At 44.5% G+C, this 17,565-nt stretch overlaps 1 protein-coding gene across 2 annotated transcripts in view; it reads right to left on the reverse strand.

Annotated features, from left to right (window-relative positions):
- The window catches only part of adamts14 (ADAM metallopeptidase with thrombospondin type 1 motif, 14), a gene marked incomplete at its 5' end in the record, with an annotated part of 102,359 nt that extends 93,208 nt beyond the window's left edge, over window positions 1-9,151 (reverse strand). For both annotated transcript variants that reach the window (XM_079493075.1, XM_079493074.1), the window contains 2 exons: window positions 7,971-8,434; window positions 9,070-9,151. In XM_079493075.1, coding sequence (XP_079349201.1) covers window positions 7,971-8,434; window positions 9,070-9,151 — 546 coding nt within the window. The remainder of the gene's footprint in view (window positions 1-7,970; window positions 8,435-9,069) is intronic.
- Window positions 9,152-17,565: the final 8,414 nt, after the last annotated feature.

A 17,565-nucleotide genomic window follows, 5' to 3' on the forward strand; every position in this document is an offset into this window, starting at 1 on the left:
GTCTGGACTTCTAACATGACACACAGACGCTGCCCCGGTTTTAATGGGCTAACGCACGCACGCACGCACGCACGCACGCACGCACGCACGCACGCACGCACGCACGCACGCACGCACGCACGCACCCTGGTGCCTGACCTGTTGCTCAATCAAAACCGCACGGATTGCCTTCAAGAAAGTCTCTCTCTCTCTCTCTCTATCTCTCTTTAACGCCCTACTTCAATGGTTTTCAACCGATTTCATATCAAGGCCCATTATTGATTCAGCATTTAAGCCACGGACCACCATTTGATGACATTTAGCCTCGCAGACTCAAGACTTAAACTATTTTGTTATCGTTGGATAAGATTGATGCATGCTGCATTGATGTGGTACCATATACGATATATGGCAGACGTTGATCAAATAAATTATGTAGAATAATGCAGTTGTTTAACAATAATTTAACTCTTGAGAGCGTAAAATGAAACCAAATGGACCCACCAGGGTCCATTTGGTTTCATTTTACACTCCCTCAAGGACCACTGGTTGGAAACCACTGCCCTACTGTACATACTATACAGCGTCACACATACAACACGTATCAAAAGTAGCAGAGCCGCGACGCGTCTCAAGCTCGTCGACCTGCCAGCTTTTGATACATTCGAAATTGAATCCGGAAAAGTAAACCGTTTCGGGACATCATAATATGAGTTCCATTCCACCCGACGACAGAGACAGACATATATATCCAAAGGCCATCCAGTTTAAGAGGCTCAGGGGCCTTTAGACTGGGAGATAGACGGTGTATTCTGCATGTGGCATGTCCTATCTGGCATGATGATATGTGCTGGGATGCCAGGGATGAGGCAGTGTTGCTCCTCTGGGCACATGGCAGGGGACCAAGATCACGTAATGATCTGTTACTGCATGCGGCGCTGACGTGATGTCATCATACCACCCATAGCAGAGAGAGAGAGGATGTCTCTCTCTCTCTCTCTTTCGTCTCTGTGGGAATAAGGCTCTGGCATGCCGCTGCACAGCACAGCAGAGTCCACACTCACAGCCAGTGACACTGGAAGAAAGTAATAGTACGGTGGAAGAAGTATATATATATATATGTGTGTAGATCTGCTATTTTCAAATACATGTACAGTGTAGGTACTGGAATAGGAATTTGACTTATGATTTACACCGAGAATTATTAACATTTACACGACTCACGACTGCGAAGACTGAACGGAACTTAAGTAGGGAGAGAGTCAGATAATATCCGCTTTATTACAGCTTTCAGACGGAAGCATTTGAAACTTGCGATGAGCTTGTAGATCGGCTATTTCCGGCCTGCAACGGCGCGCCCCATGTGTCGCGTGCCTGGAATATATAGCCGATCTACTATTTTCGGTTGCGTGACGACACCCTCAACTCGCAAACCAAGTATAACTCTGGCTTTGGAGCCGCCAAGTGTCTTCCCGCATCGGATGTTCCTCCTCTGCACATGAGGATGTTGATCCTCTGCACATGAGGATGTTCCTCCTCTGCACGTGAGGATGTTCCTCCTCTGCACATGAGGATGTTCCTCCTCTGCACATGAGGATGTTCCTCCTCTGCACGTGATGTTCCTATATAGCCAATCTACTATTTTCGGTTGCGTGACGACACCCTCAACTCGCAAACCAAGTATAACTCTGGCTTTAGAGCCGCCAAGTGTCTTCCCGCATCGGATGTTCCTCCTCTGCACGTGAGGATGTTCCTCCTCTGCACGTGAGGATGTTCCTCCTCTGCACATGAGGATGTTCCTCCTCTGCACGTGAGGATGTTCCTCCTCTGCACGTGAGGATGTTCCTCCTCTGCATGTGAGCGACGCTTTCAATCTGGCACCCACTTTCATCAGGAGATCATCAGTTGTCTCCTGCACTTTACCTCCATCTCATCAAGCACACCACACACACACACACACAACACTACCTCCATCTCATCAAGCACACACACACACACACACAACACTACCTCCATCTCATCAAGCACACCACACACACAATACTACCTCCATCTCATCAAGCACACCACACACACACACACACACACACACACACACACACACACACACACACACACACACACACACACACACACACACACACACACACACACACACACACACACACACACACACACACACACACACACACACACACACACACACACACCACTCTATACCTTCGTCTCATCAAGCACACCACACACATCAGAGCTGTGATCTCTGCCCGTCACATCAGAGCTGTGATCTCTGCCCGTCGCTCACACACACATCAGGCGCACATCTCTGCAGACTAAATAATTTGCCTATGCTGGGAGCTGACAAAATACTCCACAGAAGAAAATAAAAACTGCAAGCGCAGACACGTCCGTGTTTACGTTGGCTACGGCCCAAGGCAACACATGGTCCATATTGTTCAGGGGGGGGGGGGGGGAGTGATTATTGTTCTTGAAAGAGATACCCCCCCCCCATCCCCCCCCCCATCCTACAGCCCTGTCAAACCTTGAGCTCTGTGAGTTGAAAGAAAAGGCACTTTGGAAGTGAAGTGCCACAGGAGGAGACATGCCTCGCAGGCACTGTCGGAAACGGAAAAGTTTGTTTTTGGTATAATTTCGTTAAATTTGTCCATTTACGGAGCTATGTGTGTGGCTGGCTGGGTGGGTGCGTCTGAGCACGAAAACTCTGTCATTTCTCAACCGTTTCGGACGCTGGGCGGAATCAGGCCGGCACCCTGGGTGCGTTCTTGTGGGTCTGGCACTTCAGACATAAATTGGGTGGGGCATGCATTTCCAACTTGCATCGTTCAAAGTAGGCCAGTGCCCAACGGACACTGCTCTAGTTAACCAAATAAGCCATAATAAAGTGTATTGTGCTGCCTATACTGCTACTTATCAGAGCAGTTCTACTGCTTGCAGGCTTGCAGGTGACACGTGCACCAACAGGGGAGCCAACTGGAGCCTTATCTCCAAACGTGAAGAAGATCATTGTCTGCTCAGTGCTCACTAATAACAGCACTGCTTCCCACCCAGAGACACAAGAGGCCAGGTCTGACCAACCCAAAAGAAGCAACTTGAGGTGCACATTAGCGGGCGTGCGTGTGGCCGTGCGCTCGCTTGCTCGCACTATGCACACACACGCACACACACAGTTTGTTAATAAAGCATCAAGATAGGTTTGACCAATTTAAACCTATTATACATCAGTTAATAGACGACCTGCACGCTCACAACAGCCTTGTAGATCGGTTTTAACAACACAAATCTTGTATGAGGGGGAGGGAATATTTTGGTGGTCCTGGTGTTTGAGAACCACTGGCGTGAACAACATTTAGGAACATGAACCCCAAATAAGCAACCCGCAAACTACAAGCCACTTCACAGTAAAACAAACTACAAGCCACTTCACAGTAAAACAAACTACAAGCCACTTCACAGTAAAACAAACTACAAGCCACTTCAGAGTAAAACAAACTACAAGCCACTTCAGAGTAAAACAAACTACAAGCCACTTCACAGTAAAACAAACTACAAGCCACTTCACAGTAAAACAAACTACACGACACTTCAGAGTAAAACAAACTACAAGCCACTTCAGAGTAAAACAAACTACAAGCCACTTCACAGTAAAACAAACTACAAGCCACTTCACAGTAAAACAACAGCATTGGTTCAGCGGCAGATTTGAACTGGACAACACGACACCTTCATACCGTCGATGTCAGGGCAACCGCTTATCTTTTCCGTTTCCGTTTTTGTGCCGACACGGCAAGTTGCAGCCACGCACTAGCGTCATTTCCAACCACCAGCTGTTAAAAACCAGGAAAAAAACAGAAAGCTCTAGGCACTTTCTTGCCGCCTCTTGACGTGTATCTGGGTACACTGAATATGTACTTTTCTCAGCCAATCAAATAATCGCTATGGGGTGATCAGCCAATCAAATCATCGTGTTTCTGTTCACACAAACAGACAAAGCTGGGCATAGGAGGCCTTAGAAAAACACAAACATTGAAGACAAAAGTCTGTTATTGGCCAGAATGAGATGATGTATGATGATAAGAGCACCACTCACTTCACACTTCACGGTTCACGCGCGCCTCTTATGCCCAGCTTTGAGTGTTTGTGTAAACACAAACATTGAAGACAAAAGTGAGGACGCAACTTGTGACTGGCTGGCGTGATTGGGTGGGAGATGTGCTATCAACAAATTAAAAAAAAGTAATGGCAAAAGTTCCCCTTTCTGCCGTCAGATGAAACAGAGGGAGCATGCAAATATTTGATATGAAACAGAGGGAACATGCAAATATTTGATATACCGTTTGATATCGCTATATTTGCAGGTGAATACATGATTTCTTTGGATCAGGATTGGATTTCAGGGGGAGGGGGGGGGGGGGGGGAGATACACTCTAGCCTTTCAGGAAATTACTTTGTGATTGGAGTAGACAACAAAAGCATTGTCCTCTCGTCTCCTCCTAGCACTCTGCTTTATTACTTCAGACACAAACTGATGCCACCGCGCAAGCCGTCTCATACCAGTTCAACTTATTACTACAGACACAAACCGATGCCACCGCGCACGCCGTCTCATACCCAGTTCAACTTATTACTACAGACACAAACCGATGCCACCGCGCACGCCGTCTCATACCCAGTTCAACTTATTACTTCAGACACAAACCGATGCCACCGCGCACGCCGTCTCATACCCAGTTAAACGTATTACTTCAGACACAAACCGATGCCACCGTGCATGCCGTCTCATACCCAGTTCAACGTATTACTTCAGACTCAAACCGATGCCACCGCGCACGCCGTCTTATACCCAGTTCAACTTATTACTTCAGACACAAACCGATGCCACCGCGCACGCCGTCTCATACCCAGTTCAACGTATTACTTCAGACACAAACCGATGCCACCGTGCACGCCGTCTCATACCCAGTTCAACGTATTACTTCAGACACAAACCGATGCCACCATGCACGCCGTCTCATACCCAGTTCAACGTATTACTTCAGACACAAACCGATGCCACCGCGCACACCGTCTCATACCCAGTTCAACTTAGGTTGCAGTTTGTTGTGGTGGGCAAGTAACTAAGTACATTTACTCGAGTACTGTACTTACCGGTAAGTACAATTTGGAGGTATATATATATATATATATATATATATATATATATATATATACACAATAACACTTGAAATTGAAAATTGAGTAAAAGTACCAAAGTATTGGCATCAAAATGTACTTGAAGTACCAAAAGTAGAAAGTACTCACGATAATATGCAGAATGTCCCATTACAAGTTTTCAAATGTATGTTTTTTTATATAGGCCTACAGTACGCATTTTGAGCTTGTAGATTGGCTATTTTCAAATGTATAGGGCTGAAGTGTTTAATGTAGGCTAATGTATGTTTTGTAATAATAATCAAAGTAACCAAAAATAACTAAAGTTTTCAAATAATTTCCGTGGAGTAAGTAAAAGTACAACAGTTGCCTCTGAGATGTAGTGGAGTAGAAGAAAAAGTATTGGAAATTGGAAATACTCAAGTAAAGTACAAATACCTTAAAATTGTACTTAAGTACAGTACTCAAGTAAATGTATTCAGTTACTTCCCACCACTGGTGATGGGGGGGAGGGGGGTTGTTTGAGGTCTAGGTCACATGAGGAGACTTCAGGTTACGGCGGGCACTTCTAAAACATCTCCATGCAGGGTTGGTGAGGGAAAACAATGGCAGCGTTGAGGGCAACGCTGTTGTTTCTCTCTGATGTAAACAGTGGTACAAAGAGCTCGACTGTCCCGCACGCGGTTATGCGTGCGCACACACACACACACACACACACACACACACACACACACACACACACACACACACACACACACACACACACACACACACACACACACACACACACACACACACACACACACACACACACACACAGATCATTGAGTTCACAAATAGGGTGCAACAGCTAATCGAGCTAATCATTTTTTACCGATTACGGAAAGCGAATCTTTGATCCTTCAATAAAACAATCAATCACTAGTCGCACCCTATTATGGGCATGTCATTATATTATGTGAAAAGTTTCAAAATAATATAGTGAAAATAGCCACCCTACTGTGCTGACACCGCATATCATTGGACGCTTTGGATCAACTGAAAAATGTTGTGTGGGCAATCATGTCCTAAAAATGAGATTTGTGAAACAGCATGAAAGGAGCACAGTAGGGTTTGTAGATCGGCTATTTTTTGCTGCGCAATATGCTTCCATCGAAGACATGCTGGCTTCTATGGACTCCAATGAAATCTGTCATTTGGCGACTGAGAACTTGAACCCATGAAAGCAGCAGGTGTTTACTCGCTCTATCAGGCAGACCGGTAACAAAGTCACAATGCTGCCACACACACTGTGACGTTTGCAGTTGAGCGGACAGAGTGCGGTGATTAAAACTGGACAAACATGTCCAGTCCTTTGTTTTTTGTGGGAGGACTTAAAAGCTCCCAAAAAGGTCAGAAGGGCATCTTCATTCCCATTCCACGCATCTGTTACAACTGGTCAGGATTGTGTCGTTATATATGTTGTTTAGGTTTGTTTCCGTGCATGCAGAAACCTCGATCTGATCTCCATATTCTAAGTTCTAACTCCTATGTCCGGCTTTGAGAGTTTGTGTGAACACAAACATTGTCCTAACACAAACGTTGCATGCCATTGACAATGACACTAACATTGAATGCCACTGACAATGAATGAACCTCGGCCTCCCAGTCTCAGGGCGGACACTCTAACCACAAGGCCAGTGAGCTGGCACATCTACAGGCTCAACACTAAACCAGGCCGAAGCATTGATCACTCACTACGCTGCAGAGCAGGGTCAGCGCATCAATCCCATTCCCTGCCATGGAATTGATGGCAGGGACAAGTGTATTGACTGGCCCTGCCCTTTGCCACAGACACAGATAGTCCCCATTGACCGCTGCAAAGTGCATGTTGGGAATTTAGGAAATGAGGGTGAGAATAAGTCAGAGTTAGCAAGGGCATTTGGGGGCTACTATGGTCCTCTAGTCTACAGAGGACCATAGTAGACCAGGCAGGCTTTGCCGGTTTATCAATGTTTGAGGATCCTAGACCTAGAGAATACAGATGTCTGTAAGCAGGCATTCAGTTGAAGCTACTGGCGAGTGTGTGTGTGTGTGTGTGTGTGTGTGTGTGTGTGTGTGTGTGTGTGTGTGTGTGTGGCCGGCCACTGCAACCGCGCAGTGCAGAGAGAGAGAGAGAGAGAGAGAGAGAGAGAGAGAGAGGTACAGTACAATGTGTGATGCTTGCTGAGCCATCACTGCCGATGCCAATATGTGGGGGCCCATGCATGTGCGAGAGCGTCAGGTTACAACTTTTTAAGATGAGTGTCTTACATAAGTGTCGGTAAGAAGGAGAGCAAAAAGCATGCAGAGACCGGCGGCCGGCTTAGAACAGAAAATATTTGAAGTGGCTACCGTGGAGGACTGAATATGCATGTAGCTGTACAGCGGTTATAATAATAATAATAATAATAATAATAACAACCCGCCATTCAAGCTGACATCATCATACCAAAGTGTGAAAGACTTTTAATTGTCAAATTTCTACCTGTTGAACCACACTCCATTGCAGTGGTTCCATGGACAATACCCATAGCTCTGACAGTGTATACAGGTCCATTTTGGTTCCATATGCGTTACTGTACACACATGGAACCAGAGTTACAGATCTGTAGGGGTCCATTTGGTTACTATAACTCAACGATTTGGCTGCAGGGGACCCCCCCCCCCCCCCCCCCCCCCTTGGCTTGAACCCACCTCAACAACCCCACTTTGAGAACCACCACTGCTCCCAAGTGGTGGTCAACTCAACACGGCCCCCGGGGAACCGCCCCGGGTCACTTATAAAAGCTGGAACAACTTACCAGTCCGTCACAGTTGCTGATGGCCACCGAGGCCTGCGGCATGTCCGACACGTCCCCCGTGAAGACGCAGTCCCCGTGGACGTGCTCCTGGCCCCTCCGCTGGAAGTCCTCCTGCCACTCCACCACGGCGCCCGGCGCCACCAGCCGCCGGTTGGCCCTCAGGCGCAGGTGGAGCTCCACGCCGAACACGGTGACGTTGAAAAACAAGTGCTGCTGTTGACCGCCGGTTGACCGGTTGGTGGAGGAGGAGGAGGAGGGCATCTGAGGGGCACTGCGGGCAACCCTTCTGCTGCTGCTGCTGCTGCTGGAGTGAGTGTCGGTGCCCGTATCGGTGCCGGTGCTGTCAGGGGCTGACGCGGTGCCACCTGCGCTCCCGGACACCACGTGGGAGATGTAGCGTCCGCGAGAGTCTGTGCTGAATGGCACGATGAGTCCATATTCACTTAACTTCCCAGAGAGTTTTTCTGAGGAGGGACAGACAGATAGATGGGACCAGTTCAGTGAGAATCGCCATCATTCATTCACAGAGCAGTGTGGTGGCCATGAAGTGGCCACTCACCGGTATACTGGTATATACACACACATGGCTATAGGCCTATATGAGGTTATCAAAGAACCACTATACTTACTTAAAGAACCACTATAAATATAGTTTAGTAGGCAGATGTGTTGTGCGCGTGCGTGCGTGCGTGTGTGTGTGTGTGGAGGGGGGGGGGGGGGTCATCTTGACTGAACTTGATATTTACATTGTGGCTGAATTTGAAACACAACAATGTGCAAAACTTATACTGAAGTAGCTGAAGTAATTAAGTTATATATACAATATATATATATATATATATATAGGTTTAGTTGACCAACACTTACTTACTGTATAGTCCACCATGAGCAGACTATAGGCTACTTTGTCATTCCTGTATGCAGCCACAGTCAGGCTATATGCAGCAGCCAGTAGGCTATGCAAGACAGTTACCGGTATGCATACCACTATAGTTCTGCTACAGAGGCTGATGCCTTTAGTAGTTAAATCGTCCCATGGCAGTGAGTGAGTGAGAATGAAAATGAAACGAGAGAGAGAGAGAAAATATGAATGACTCACCATGCGACTCTGCGGCGTGTTTATGATCCAAAAACAGCAGACCGAGTGACAATAAGTACACCAATAAATACATACAATCCATAGCGAGGGCTATAGTGCGGAGAGAGCTGCCACTTCGGCGGCGGAGAGTTGGACTTTCCTTTTTGCTATTGTAAAACTTTTTGAGAGGAACGAACGGACTCACTCTCTCCCTCTCTCTCTCTCACTCACTCCACCTCCTACTGAAACACCGCAGTGGAGTCAGTCAGTCCTGTGTGAGAACTTTAGTAACAGTCTTGAACTTCAGCTGCGAAGCGGTCAAGCATTCTTCTGAATCTGAACGAAAAGCTGACGCCGGGATCACGATATTCAACGACAACAAAAAATAAAGTTGCTGCATATTATTATTAGTCTTGCTGTGGCCACTGTTGCACTGGATAGTGTGCTGGATACAGCCCCATCCATGGAGGAGAGAGAGAGAGAAAACCCTCGGGTGCTGATGACGACAACTGCAACGCGTATTAAAAAAGCGGATAGTTTTTTTGAGAGGTAGTAGTCCAGTTGTTTTATTATTTTAAGAGATATAAACTAAAGAAAATAATGAGGGGGGAACAATTAAGACACACACAACACAAGATATACACACACGAAACCAGCTGAGCTGAAGTTAGGGGGAAAAATGGGGAAAAAATGAAAAACAGAAAAAAATCAAACGGTTGAGATGCAGTCTAGGGAGACAGACTGTCCCCGTACGATGAAACATCTGCCGCGCAGCAGGGCTGCAGTTTACTGACTCTGACTGGCCTGCTATGCTGCAACTCCACTCCACACACAACTTTAAAAGCTAGCTGTCCCGTGTATATACCTCGCTCGTACGACGGTGGTGGTGGTGGTGCATGGTGCCAGAGCGGCCGAAAAATGTCCCCGATCTACAAGCTCACAACGCGTCGCGGCAGCCGGGCCCACGACACGGCCGTACGACGAGCTTGAATTGTAGGCTATAGTCCACTACTCTGTCTGACTGTGTGTGCAGGGCCATAGAGTTATGAGGTCTGAGCCAGCAGGGCAGGCATACCGGTATATACCTTCTCCCCCATTGGCCAGGAGGTGGAAAGTAACTAAAGTAAGCCTAACAAACCCAAAATACAGCCAGAGGGATGTGTATTTCAGGAAAACAACCCAGCACAATAATATAGTGGCTGGAGTGGCTGATAGAGAGGGAAAAAGGCTAAATAATTTTGAATTTAGGCTTAAATGTTGTCTATACTACCTTTAGTAGGCTACAATTTTGAGGTACAGTATAGGCAACATATTTTTTTTTCCTTTTCTTTTTTTTTAATAGTGTAGGCCTACAGTATAATAAGTTGACAATGGGGGAGAGAGATGGGGAGTGACACGCAGAAAAGGTCATGGGACCGGGAGTCGAACCCACGACATGCTGCATGCATGCCAATTACCATCCTATAGGTGCCTGGATCGCTAGAAGGGCCAGGGCCGAGGTAGGCTACTTTATAGTTTATACATACTTGAGTAGGCTTTTTCAATTTTTTGGATTTGTTTTTAATAAATTAGGCCTATCTAACTCCACTAGCTACATCTCAGAGGCAAATATTGTGTAGGCTAATAGATCTCCTTTTATTTTAGTTTCTATTCAAAAATAGCCAATCACCTTGCGAGGCGTTTTTTTCTTTTTTTTACAGATTTTTGAAATATTTTATGACACCCTAACCCTTTCCACCACTATGCATAGGCTATATACTGTAGGCCTTCAACTAGCCTTGTGAATGTCTGAAAATCTCTATCTGCTCTCGGGCACCATGTCAAGTATGACAACTTGGACACATTCCAGACACCATAGATATTGAATATGGATCATATATACATCTTGATCCATCCATCCATCCATCCATCCATCTTCAACCGCTTATCCGTAGTCGGGTCGCAGGGGCAACAGCTCCACCAGAGAGCTCCAGATTTCCCTCTCTAGAGCAACATTAATAACTTCCTCCTGGGGCATCCCGAGGCGTTCCAAGACCAGTGAGTCGATGTAATCCCTCTATGGGACGTGCCGCGAGGACCTCCCTAGGGAGACGCTCGAGAGGCATCCTAACCAGATGCCCGAACCACCTAAAGCTGACTCCTTTCCAAGCGAAGAAGCAGCAACTCTACTCCGAGTCTCTCTCGCGTGACCGAACTTCTCACCCTATATCTCTAAGGGATCATTACATTTTGCTCATGTACTCATGTCATTCAGGGTAAGTTTGTTCAAGATGGCTTAAAGGAGTAGTAAACCCCAAAAATGGCTTATATCCTCAATTACAAATTCATCATAAGGGAGTAGTTCACCCTCCCCAAAATTACTTATATTCTAATCAATGTTTTAGTTTTTGTCGCATTCCTATAAGCCAATAACTTGGCCAAGGAAAAGGAATGCTACAAAAACAAATACATCTTTATTAACTCAAAGCTTCATGGGGTGTGTAATTGATTAGAATATACGTCATTTTGGGGAGGGTGAACTACTCCCTTATGATGAATTTGTAATTGAGGATATATACATTAGTTTATTAAATTAACCAACATACTGTAACTGTAGTCCCAATGACAGGAATCGCGTGTATCCTGCAGATGTCACTGTGTATACACACAATATTCCATTTGTAGAAAAAAATGGGGGATCGAACAACGGTCACCAAAGAGTCTTTTTAAGAGCTTGGAAGGTGTGAAAACCATATCCAGTATTGTTTCAGCAGCCAAGACGCAGTGACAGCCTGTGTGGATGAATCGTCGCCTGCATGCAACCATCGGATCAGGCAAGCTTTTGGGCTTGTCTGTGTTAGGCTACTGTAGATCAATTCGTCTGTCGGGTGGACTTTTCAGGATTCTAATTCAAAAATAGCAAAAGTAGCAGAGCTACAAGCTTGTTGATCTTCTACTTTTATTTTGCTGCTTCTGTCTGACGCTGTAGTGTTATCAAGTAGGACATTCATTTACAAAAAGAACAAAACACAAAAGGTTAGAATATGGAGATAAAAGTCTCTGCCCGACAGCAACCAAATTAACATTGAACCAACATAGTGATTCAGACAATTAATGACACGAACCTCTCTTATTAAAGTTGAAAATGTTTTGACTTTGTCTACTTTAAGGAGAAAAGGTCGATGTCTAGGCCAGTGGTTCTTTAAAGTGGGGTCCAAGGGGCACGGTGGCACAGTTGGTAGTGCTGTCGCCTCACAGCTAGAAGGTCCTGGGTTCAATTCCCGCTCGGGACGCTGTGGGTGCTGGCGGTGTGTTTCCTCCTCCGCGTCACCAGTGCCCATACCCGAGGCGGGGTTGGTGAAAGGGCCTTTCTGTGTGGAGTTTGCATGTTCTCCCCGTGTCCCCTAGGGTAGGTACCCTCACAAAAAACATGCAGTCAAAAAAAATGCTCTCTAAACTGCCTCCCCCTGGCCAGCCGGGGCGCCTGATGGAGGGGAAAGGAACTGGTTGGAATAACGTGTTCATTCCACGCGCTACATCCAACCAGGGAAACTCCCCCCTGTCAGGTGTAAAGGAGCAACTTGGACACTCAGGCATGAAGGAAGCATGAGTTCAAGTCCGAGTCCCCATGCCTTTTTGCTCACACACAGCAGTTCTTGTATTCTTGTATTTGTTTTACTGAGGTTAAGTTAACCCTAAGTCTAAGGTTCGGCATATAGTTTTATTGATCTTAAGTTTAGGAATAATTTAAGATTAGGTTTACCCATAGTTTAACTGAAGTTACGGTCAGGAATAAGATTAGATTAAGGCATAGATTTACTGAGGTTACTTTTACTGGTGGCGACCTTTCCGAGGTCGTCGGATATGACACGGGGCGAGTGTGTATTGGGGGTTCTTGTATTCCTTACAGGTCTTAGGCGGGTCCATTTGGTTCCATTTGCATTCTCTTCAAGGTATGGGAGTCCTTGAAAATTAAAACGTTTGAGAACCAGTCCAAGACTGAGATTATTATTGTCTCCACACACATTTCCACAACAGTTTGCGTGTGTGTGCATGTGCATGTGCGTGTGCGTGTGCGTGCGCGTGCGTGTGTGTGTGTGTGTGTGTGTGTGTCTGGGCTCAGACTATGAGGACCTCCCCCATTGCTTAGATGCTCTCTAAGAAGGATAATCATCTCCATGCTCCTCAGAATGGACGGTCAGCGGCGCTGCGTTAGAGCAGGTGTGGGTTTTTATGCATTCATCGCCCACGGGCATCACGCAGCAACGGGGAAGACTTGACTGCCATCCAAGGCCCTGCATTAATAAGCAATGGAAACTAACCACAGCATTAAGAGATGAAAACCATTAACTGCCTTGTAAGAAGTTTTTATGCACTTATTTTCCGTCCACGGCGTAAAAGACCCATGAGAGAGAGAGAGAGAGAGAGAGAGGGTTTTTCATTTTGTAGTATGTCCAAAAGGCCTGGGTGACATTCCACAATACAGCATAGTATTCAATTAGATGCCTTGTTTTTTCCCCCCTTCTAAAATGAATAGCCGCAGTCACAGGCTGTGGTTTAGGTCTGCACGCACGCACGCACGCACGCACGCACGCACGCACGCACAAATTATTTTCTTCTGTTGCATGCTGCCTGCGAGCTCTCTCTCACTTGCCCTGCACAGTGTACACTTATTTAGAGGCATAAGTATGTACAGTACACTGACTCTGCCCTGTGTTTATTGGTATTAGGCTGCATGTGCTCGCACATAATTATGCAGTGGTGGGAAAAGTACTCACATTTCTGACTCGAGTAAAAGTAGCCTATATATCAATACTGCAATGTAGAAATACTCTGTTTAGAAGTAAAAGTCAGTGAGACCTTTCACTGTCGGGTGTAAAGAAGATGTTGGCTTGATGGCCCGGGTATCGGAGGAGACCCGAGGCTTTCTTCACCCTCCCAATGACTGATTGTGGGGGTTAGCAGAGATGGAGTACTTGTAGAGAGGCTGGGGAATTGGGAATTGGCTATACTAAATTGGGACTAGAAGGGGAGAAAATGTTTTTCTTTTATCTTGAAGGGGCATGTTTTGCACTAACAGTCTTCATTATGTCTGCCCACGATCTCTGTGATTTATACAGTACGTTTGTTTACCTCAGTCACTGATACTAAAATCTGATATTTTATTTTTTATTTTTTCTATGAACCTGTGACCACCCATACTGTTATAAAAAGGAAATAAAAAGATTTTGAAAAGAAAAGAAGTAAAAGTCTGGAATTCTAAATTTTGAGTTGAATTGTGAGTTTGTAGATCGGCTATTTTCAGCAAAGGCAATAGGTGTAGAGGGGGGGGAAAGAGCACACCATGTGCAGCTGCAGCTCAAATATAATCACACATGGTAAAGAGAGAGAATGGTGTTGTGCTATGGAAATGTGCTCTCAAACCGCGCACACTCACACGCACGCACGCACGCACACACCCCGAAGGAAGTAATGGAGAAAAGATATCCCGCAGTACTTTGATCATATCATTACATTCCACTCTGCAGTATCTCTGTTGATATTTTTGTGCAGATAAAGCGCAGCACTTGAGGCCTCAAAGCGAGATGATTGCAATACAGCCTATATCACTTTACCAATTTCAACAACAACTCCATGAGAGTGCATGAGACTGCCAACGAAGAAAAGCCCTCAAGTGGAATTCCAACAAAGAGCAGAAAATATACAGTAGGTAGACACAGCAGTTAAGTCCCAGCAGTTATATGTGGGAATGTCTAGTTGCAAAAAAACAACTTTCTGGCCTTGACAGCCCATACATCCAAACAGAAAAGTCCTACTTGATTGTATTAAACGACGTTAAACTCACCAACATTACAGCTGTACGGAAAGCTTGAATTATCCTCTTTCTATGTTTCATAAAACATGCACCGTAGACATGTTATGAGTTACTTTCTGTCAAGAAATTCTGTGCAGGTGATTATTTTCAAGTGTCAGTGTTTGGAAGCGCTCGTTTTCAATAGCGCAACATCCAGCTGCCTCCTGCATTATGTGCAATTTAGAAACAGGTGGTACGCCGGGACCGTTGAATGATTTTCAACGAGCGCTTCCAAACTCTAATTCTAGATGAGGGTGTGTACCAGTTGAGAACCACTGCTCTCTGCCATGCTGGGAGTCAGAGGTGGGCAACTTTGAAGATTAGATGGAGAGGGCCACTATGGGCACATTACATATGCTGTTGTAGCAAAAAATAGCAGATGTACAAGCTCAAAACGTGTCGCACTGTGACGTGTTTGGAGCTTGTAGATCTGCTATTTTTGCTATATTTGAATTGAAATCCTGAATTATAATTTTGCTATTTTTGAATTGGAATCCTGAAAAGTACTAAATGTTTTATTACATTTCAAATGCCTTTCAAATGCCTTTAATTATGTTAACTTTATGTACTGAATACAAATACATTGGACATAAAAGAAAGACAATAACATTTTAATATTACTCATACTAATTTAGAAGTAAGTAATTAAAGCAGGTCACGTTTGCATGTTTGGAATTATAACAGCTGAAATCAACAATAAATACCGGTATTCTGATATTAACCTGCAGGCCACATTAAGTGATGGTGGGGGCCGCATGTGGCCCCCGGGCCGCCAGTTGCCCATGCGTGCATGATGTGAGTTCTTCTAGTACAGGAAATCTATGGAAAATACAGGATCAACCTCTAACTAATTGCAAAAAAACCAAACTCAACTGATTTTGCATCTTCAATATATCCTGAATAACAGAAAGAAAGTTGCCTGGAATTGTCTGAGGGGAAAGTGTTGAAAATGGCCTGTACAGTATGGCCACCATTGACATCCTATTATAAGGCAATATTTTCTAAATTTCCTTATGCTTTAAGTAGCATGTGACATATCAAACTAGGCTGAATCCATTCCAAACATTAGTTTTGCATAAAAACAGTCATTGGGCTAAATTTGGCCATAGCAACTTGCCAAAATGTGATGACGTCATTTGCTATGGCCAAATTTAGCCCAATGAGTGTTTTTATGCAAAACTAATGCTTGGAATGGATTCAGCATCATGAAAACCCCCTAGTTTGATATGTCACATGCTACTTAAAGCATAAGGAAATTTAGAAAATATTGCCTTATAATAGGATGTCAATGGTGGCCATACTGTACAGGCCATTTTCAACACTTTCCCCTCAGACAATTCCAGGCAACTTCTTTTCTGTTATTCAGGATATATTGAAGATGCAAAATCAGTTGAGTTTGTTTTTTTTGCAATTAGTTAGAGGTCAAATTACATTATTACTGGACTATTCAGTGCATGCTGTAATATGGGCTGTAGTCATGTCAGCAACAATTTCTTGTAACAAGAGTATTTCTATTTTGTGGTACTGCTACTTTTAAGTAATGAAATGTAAGTACATCTTCCACTAGTGCTGGTTATGGAAAGAGGGAGCATACCTCGCCAAATTAACCCATTTTAGGCCTGACGTCGAAATTAAAAAAACGTTCGCTCTGAAAGATAATGCTTAGTTAAAATACCAAAAGGGGTTCCCGCTCAGAATGGGTAAACAAGCCAGTGACGTGCAGTGATGAAAGAAGTACTCTCAAGTACTATCAATACCCTATTGTAGAAATAGTCACAAGTACAAGTTAAATCCAAATGTACCTGAGAAAAAGTACAATCAAATTGCCATCAAATTAAACTTAAAGTACCAACGGTAAAAGTACTCGTTTTCAATATAAAAAGTTTTAAAAAATCTGTTGAAAATAGCAGATCTACAAAGTAACTAGTAAGTAAAGTTTTCAAATACATGTAGTGGAGTAAAAGTACAATATTTGCCTCTGAGATGTAGTGGAGTAGAAGTAAAAGTATTGGAAATTGGAAATACTCAAGTAAAGTAAAAGTACCTTGTGTAGTGTAAGTACAATACTTAGTTAAGCGCTGCGAGCTTGTAGGTCGGCTATTTTCTAAATATATCGAAAATAAATTGGGACTCACTTTGGAATCTTGTGTGTTCCTGGCACAAGAATATTTTCTGCCACAAACACGTACATATCAATCTGTATAAACATGTACATATCAATCTGTATAAACACGTACATATCAATCTGTATAAACATGTACATATCAATCTGGGGGTTTCCGTGACATGAAAAAAAGTTTGAGAAGCAAAAGCACTGTTTAACCCATTTAGGACTGAGACCAGATTCTACAAAATGTCTTCTAAATCATGACGGTTTCCTGAAAAGCCTATGTTTCTATATCAGTGGTTCTCAAACTATTTCATGTCAAGGACCCCCAAAACGATATGTATTTGGCCGCCGACCCCCATCTGAAAATATGTTGTTCCAGGGACCCCCAAGAAGCAAAGACTTGAGTTAAAAACGTTCGCTCTTTTCACGATTTTTCAAGAATATATTTTTCAATATCTAGTATAACATAGTATAACATAATGCTTTATTGCCAAGCCATGATCGAGGCCCATAGGGTCAGGAGCCTATCTCCTGTTTCTGTAGCGTGAGGCAGCTTGATGTACAAGTATACTGT

The sequence above is a fragment of the Electrona antarctica genome (assembly GCF_951216825.1).
Source record: "Electrona antarctica genome assembly, chromosome: 22".
Classification (NCBI taxonomy): domain Eukaryota; kingdom Metazoa; phylum Chordata; class Actinopteri; order Myctophiformes; family Myctophidae; genus Electrona; species Electrona antarctica.